The sequence below is a fragment of the Carlito syrichta genome, unplaced genomic scaffold (genome assembly GCF_000164805.1).
Source record: "Carlito syrichta isolate Samal-C Ts95f unplaced genomic scaffold, Tarsius_syrichta-2.0.1 Scaffold314054, whole genome shotgun sequence".
In the NCBI taxonomy this organism is placed as follows: Eukaryota; Metazoa; Chordata; class Mammalia; order Primates; family Tarsiidae; genus Carlito; species Carlito syrichta.
In genome coordinates, this window is record NW_007258150.1 from 361,220 (window position 1) to 367,834 (window position 6,615).

At 43.2% G+C, this 6,615-nt stretch overlaps 2 protein-coding genes across 3 annotated transcripts in view; both read right to left on the reverse strand.

Moving 5' to 3' along the window:
- ITGB1BP2 (integrin subunit beta 1 binding protein 2) overlaps positions 1-1,763 on the reverse strand; it is a 4,438-nt gene extending 2,675 nt beyond the window's left edge. The window contains exons 1-4 of one of the 2 annotated variants that reach the window (XM_008070917.2): positions 1,630-1,757; positions 1,331-1,380; positions 1,184-1,240; positions 961-1,106 (exon numbers count right to left, since the gene is read on the reverse strand). In XM_008070917.2, coding sequence (XP_008069108.1) covers positions 961-1,106; positions 1,184-1,240; positions 1,331-1,380; positions 1,630-1,693 — 317 coding nt within the window. In that variant the 5' untranslated portion in view covers positions 1,694-1,757. Of the gene's footprint in view, positions 1-960; positions 1,107-1,183; positions 1,241-1,330; positions 1,381-1,629 lie in introns of both variants that reach the window. The other variant, XM_021719001.1, reaches the window with a different exon arrangement.
- Positions 1,764-2,321: 558 nt separating this feature from the next.
- NONO (non-POU domain containing octamer binding) lies at positions 2,322-4,712 on the reverse strand. The gene is given in 2 exon segments (XM_008070918.2): positions 2,322-3,997; positions 4,000-4,712. Coding segments are annotated over 2 exon segments (1,146 nt in total). The 5' UTR covers positions 4,355-4,712; the 3' UTR covers positions 2,322-3,206.
- Positions 4,713-6,615: the final 1,903 nt, after the last annotated feature.

Below are 6,615 nucleotides of genomic sequence, written 5' to 3' on the forward strand. Positions count from 1 at the left end.
AAACAAAAAAAAAAAAAAAAAAAAACCAAAAGATTAGCAGGGCATGGTGGCACACACCTAATAGTTCCAGCTACTTGGAAGGCTGAGGTGAAAGGATCACCTGAGCCTAGCAGGTGGTAGCCATGAGCGTGCCATTACACTCCAGCCTGGGTGACAGAGACTCCAACACACAAAAAAAAGTAGGTTGAAAATGAGGCAGACTAGGTGAGTAGGAACCCCAGTTCCAATTCTCATCTCTGTTGATATTCCAAATCCCTGAACCCTGGGGAAATTCCCAACACTTCTCTTACCATCTACTCGGTTGCTCTAAATCTAAGCACATTTCTCTGCAGAGAAATTTCTCTAATTGTGGACCTAATGTGACACACATTTCTCTAATTGTGGACCTAATGTGACTTTTTTCTGTTGCTCGTATTATTCCCACAAAATTATTCTCTGTAGCCTCCCAACTGCCAATAATATATACTTTTCCTGACATTAAATTTATCTTAAAGCTCTTTCCCAGAAAGAAAGAAAAAAATCTTAGCCAGGCATGGTAGCACGCGCCTGTAGTTCCAGCTACTTGGAAGGCTGAGGCGGAAGGATTGCCGGAGCCCAGCAGGTTGAGGCTGCAGTGGCCCGGAGTGACCACCGCACTCCAGTCTGGGTGACAGAACTCAAAAAAGAAAAAGAAAAAAAGAAAAAATCAAGTCATTCTCAACAATCGCCCTTGTATTATAACTAAGTATGCATTTGTGAGGGCTATCTACTTTGTTGACTGAAGTATCTACCCCATCATCCTATACTACCTTACAGCAAAGGACATTATTTGCAGACACAAATTTCCCCATGAGGCACAGGATATATACCACCTAAACCCTGATACCAGCTGTTCCCTAGATCCCAAACTCAATGACCCATGAATCACTCCTAGGAAGCTTCATCAAAGTAGGAAAAACCCAGGGGCCTCTTCCTCTTTACTTGGGCCTCTCCCGGCGCAAAGTCTCTGCTGACTTTGGAATCGCATTCAGAGGTTTTTGCTCCTGAAGTAAACTGCTTGTAGCAGGGCCCTCAGGTTGAGGGGTCTCAGGAAGCTTCTCAGCACAATGTGGTCCCATAGTACAGCCCTAGTATAGATAAGGAGATAAGGATTAGGAATAGAATCCTTCTATTAGGAGCAGAAGCCAAGAAGTAAAGAATTTACCTTGATGTTTAAGAACTCAGAGAAATCTACAGTTCGCTTTCGGCAGCAGGACCAACCCTGATAACAAGAAACCCAGATCAGTTTAGCTTCCTGGGTATGTATCTGCTTTGAGAAATGCTCTTGCTAACCCCCTCATCTACTCCTCACCTTAAGTGCATCATGGAAGATTGGGAAGCCAGGGTGATGGCAACAGGAATCTGTGGATACCAGAGTATCAAGGAAGGGAAGGTAACTATACCAGATATCATCTCTTCCCCGTTTATGGGTTTTTTCACATAATAAAAAAAAAATCAGCAAAGGTTAAACATCACCCAGACCTATTAGACCAATTAAACTTGAGTAGGTACACGAAGTTTTCTTCTCTGCTCTTTAAACACACTTCCCACAACTCACCACCAGCTCCCATCACCCACACAGAGCTCCTAGTCAAGTCAGGATTTACTCACCAGGAAGATTGGTATTGGGGTCAAAGTGCTGCCCACAGCCTTTGTTATGGCAGAGAAGAGACATGGAAGCGTTGGTAGAATTACTGAAAGGGTATTTCAAGGAGTCTGGCTGCTGAGAGGGGAACACCTCTTAGTCTGGAGACTGTTAGCTGCCTGGAAGGGCCAGCTGTTTCTATCTTTAGTTCAGGAGGCGTACACCTCCTAACATGGGCAAGGGAACTTCAATTGGTCTTTCCAGCCAATAGGAAAGAGCTCAGGAGCATTTTAGCTCTGAGGTTCCGGAATAAAGGATCAGGCAGAGTAGGGCTTGGAACTTGGGTGAGGTCAGCTCACCACTGCTGAGACAGTTTTAGATTCACCAAGCCAATTCCAAGCCTCTGACATATGAGCAGCTGCTCAGAAATGAATACCAATTTTGAGACCCCTCTCCAACTCAGTGAGGGTTGAGCCCATCTTTTTCCTTTCAAAAGAGCAGCTTTCCTCCGTCCAGACTATTTCCATGTAGTGCCAACCATACTCATCCTTGCCAACCACTTCAGCCATAGTATGCATCTCACTCCTACCTCCTCCCTATGTTTGCCTGGAGATAATACTTGAACCAAAAGGTCATAAAGGATTACCCTTGTAAAACCTACTGTTCATCTCCTTAGAACTCCCCTCCCTCCTTTCCCCTTCAAAAATAGCACAGAAAATTAAAAGGCTTAAAATGTATTTTAATAAGTTGATGCTCATTACTGCTCCATTTCTCAGAAAAACTCCAAATTTAAGATACCAGGGACAAATCAAACATGGTACACCAATAAAAAAAATGCACAGCACAACTACCTAAGATAGGCAAGTCTAAGAGCTACTGTCAGACCTTTAGCATACAGCAACCCTGTTCCCAAGATTGTACTAGGCCTATCAAGAAAAGCTGTGAACAGCAACATCATAGACACAAAAGGGCCATTCCTGGGTTGTCCTTACCCAGGAAAAAGATGGAGGCAAGTTAACACAAGATTTTTTTTAAGGATATACTAAAATGAAAATCTCTAAGAGAAAATGTCTTCCTTAGGACATAAAGGGGTAATATATGGGATATAACAGAACCGTATGTACGTTGCCTGTGACCTCTGTGGACGTTTGCCTGAATTCTCACCTGGGAGTGAATTGAACAATGGGGCTAAGGTCATTGGGGGAGGTTTGGTTTTTGTGGTTTATGTGGCAGTGTCTCTGGGGCTGGGGGAAGGTGTAAGGATAAGGAAGCAAAACAGGATGGACCAAAAAACGGAATGATCAAGATTAATGGGGGTCCAACTAGATCCATTTTGCCATGGTTCCCCCAGACTCCCAACAATCACATTTGAGACTTCAGGAATGCACCACATAATTGATTAAACCATACATCACACAGAACTGATTTGTTAAATGCCACCCCTCTCTTGCCCTTTGCCTCTAGTAGACTCCCCAGAGTAGTACAGGAAGGGTAGACCTAACTATTGGGAGAAATCCCTAACACTTTTCCAGGGTAGAATTCTGGCTAGTCCAAAAAGGGTCCTTTCTTTTAAGGTTTTGAGAAACTAGACACTGCAACTTTATTAGTATCGGCGACGTTTGTTTGGAGCAAATTCAGCTCCAGGGGCTGCACGGTTGAATGCAGGAGGAGTTCCATCAATGGCCCCAATTCCTTCCATTGTAGCAGCTTGGCCAAAGCGTTGAGTTGTTGGTGGGGTCAATCCCAAGGTTCCATCTGGCATCATAGTGGCAGGTCCTGGAGGAGCTGGGGTACCAGTTGGCACAGGAGCAGGGGGCATGGCACCTCTGTTGTTTATGCCCATAGCACCTCCCATAGCCATCTGGCCCATCCGTATCTCCTGCTCTCTCACATCAGGGAAGGTTCCCTGGCATCCTTCCTGCTGTCGCCGCATCATTTCCTCTTCTTGTCGCCGCATCTCTTCCTCCCGGCGCCTGCGCTCCTCCTCCTGCCTGAGCTCCAGTTGCTTTCGTTTTTGCACCTCTTGGTTGTGCAGCTCTTCCATCCTCCGAGGTTCTTCTTGGCGCCTCATCAAATCCTGTCTCATTAGCATGACCTGATGCTCATGGCGAGCGGCCTCCATCTCCATCTCCAGCTTTTCACGAGCCTCCTTGATGCTGCGGTCCACTCGGTCCTGCGGCTGCTTCTCCATCTCAACGAGTGCTTTCCAGCGCATGGCATACTCACACTCCAAGGAGCCAGGCTGTGCAAATCTCGGCGGCTGCTCTCGCTCCTTGTGAAATTGCTGGTTCTTTATAACCAGCTGCTCTGGAAGTCCCTCTTCGTCATCTAACTGGTCCTTGGGTTCCCCAGTCACAGGACGAGGAAAAGTGGTTAGCAGAAAGGAGCCTTCCTGCATCTGTCCAAAGCTTTCCGAGCGGCCGGCTTCCCTGCGCACTCAACAATGCCTTTTCCTGAGGGCCTTCCTCGAACATCCACAACGACTACAGCCCTCTCCACCTGGCCAAATACAGAAAAGGCTTCTTCCAGTAGTTCGTTGGACGCGTACTGAGGGAGGTTTCGGACCGTAAGGGATGCACTGTGGCAGGCAAAGCGTACACGCAGTTGCTTTCCATGGAGGGGCATATTGTCCAGCTCCACTTTCGCAATCTCCGCTAGGGTTCGTGTTCCCAAGCGGATAAAGCCAAATCCTTTATCCTTATGAATGAAAACTTCGCCTGCCTTCCCATATTTCTCAAATAGTTTCCTCATTTCCTCCTCAGTGATGTCAGGAGGAAGATTTCCCACAAAGAGACGGCTTCGCGGGGTAAAGGTCTTCTCTCCTGGTTTCCTAAAATTCTTCAGGTCACTAGTCAAGCCTTCATTTTGGCTGCTGGTCTGCTGCCCATTTGCAGGTATTGGCGGTGGTGGTGGCTGCTGCGGTTGCTGCCGGGGGTGCTGCTGCTGGTGGTGATGCTGATGATGCTTTCTTGGCGTATGGTTTTGCTTCTCCAAACTAAAAGTTTTATTGCTCTGCGTTTTTGCCCCCTCAACTCCGACTGAAGACAGCAAGTGCCTCCCAGTTCTCTCTAACCCCGAAAACTTCCTCCAGCGAGTGGCCTCTCCTCGGAGTACCCGTCCATCAACTTTTTTAAATACTTTTTAAAAAGTATTTTTCTACTTGGCCTGAAGGTTTGGCCAGAAGCAGCAGAAAGTATTAACCAGAGAACAGATATCACTCTATGAGGCCAGTAAATACTTTAAATTTATGTGTTCTCGTTGCAATAATAGCAAATGACGCGAGGCTCTTTGTCTAGGCCATGCGACATTTACGAACTTTGTTATTTGAGCCATGGAATTGTGCAGTTGTTGTTACTTCTAGGTATCTTTCAACATTTCTCTGTTATTCATTCTGCTGCTTGCAAAGGCTCCCTAATTTTTGCTGTTCATATAATCATCCAACGTTGTTCCAATGTTCATCTTTCTAGAGAAAGGAAATTACATAACTGTTTAGCTATAATTCAGGAGGTAAGTGTGTCCAGGACTGACATAAAACTGTTTTTAATAAATCTGGAATCATTGTTGTTTATATATGGCTTTTTCTTTAAAATGATAGCTATATTTCCTGTGCAAGATATTTGAATATGTGACCTGGAATATGCAGTCATGAAATTAACAAATTGTCTATTTTCTCAAGTGGTTAAACTGGAAGTTTTGAATTGAGACTGCATTTCTGGTACACATACACAAAAAGTAAACGTCTAACATATAGTAGATATATTTTAATTTAAGATTTTGGGGTACTGTAGAAACAAAAGGGATTTGAGACACACTCAGGTAACTGGATTAAAAAATAGTACATTGATCCATGACATATTAAAAGCTATTAAGTAACCAAGAAAGATCAGTTATTAAAGTATAAGTTTGTATTTCAGAGATCACTGCAGAATCCAAAAGCACTGCCTTTGCTAATTTTTCTGCTAAACAAGCAGCCCTTGCTGTCCTACCCATATAAGTGTTGCTAAATTGACTTGTATCCTAACTAGGACAATTGGCTCAATTTAGACAGACTTCAACTGCTTATAGCCTCATTACTCTACTTAGCTTTTACAACCAACATATGAGATAAATATTATTATTTTGCCCATTTTACAGATGAGAAATATGAAACTCAAAGATGACATATAACTTTCTTCAGGGGAGCCAGGGTACAAGCCCAGGTCATTCTAATGCTTAAATCCATGTGTGTAGCCACTAAAATATATTGCCAGATGCAGCTTTCACTACTCCAAAGAGCAGTCTTTCTATTTCTGTCTAATACGTTTCTTATTCTCTGATGCAACTTTCTTTGTAATTGCCATTCTTTTTTTTTTTTTTAATCTTTCTGGAGCAAATATTTTCTGGAAATGTATGAAAGTATTTCCCACTCCCTCCTCCCCGCCTCCTTTTTTCTTAAATTTTTAATTGTGGAAATTATATGTAACCTAAAATTTTCCATCGTAACTGTTTAACATGTACAGTTAAGTGATATTAAGTACAGTTTTTAGAGTTGTGTAACCATCACTGCCATTTATCTCCAGACTTTTCATCTTGTAAAACTCAAACTCTACCCGTTAAACAATAACTTCCCATTATCCCCTCTCCCCAGCCTCTGGCAATCAGCGTTCTACTTCCTGTCTCTATGATTTTGTCTGCTATAAATACCTTATATGAATGGAATCATATAGTATTTTTTTAATGACTTCCTTATTTCCCTTAGCACAATGTCCTCAAAGTTCATCGATGTTGTAGCCTATGCCAGAATTTTCTTTCATTTTAAGAAAGGAAATAGTCCATTGTGTGTCTAGGTCATGCATAGTAACTCTGAATTATATTGAATAATAATAGTGCTGAATAATAATTTTGAATAACATGTCCCTATGTGTTTGGGCCACATTTTGCTTATCCGTTTTTCGGTCAATAGATAGTTGAGTTGCCCCACATTTTAGCCATTGTGAAAAATGCTGCTGTTATTAGCATGGGTGTATAAATAT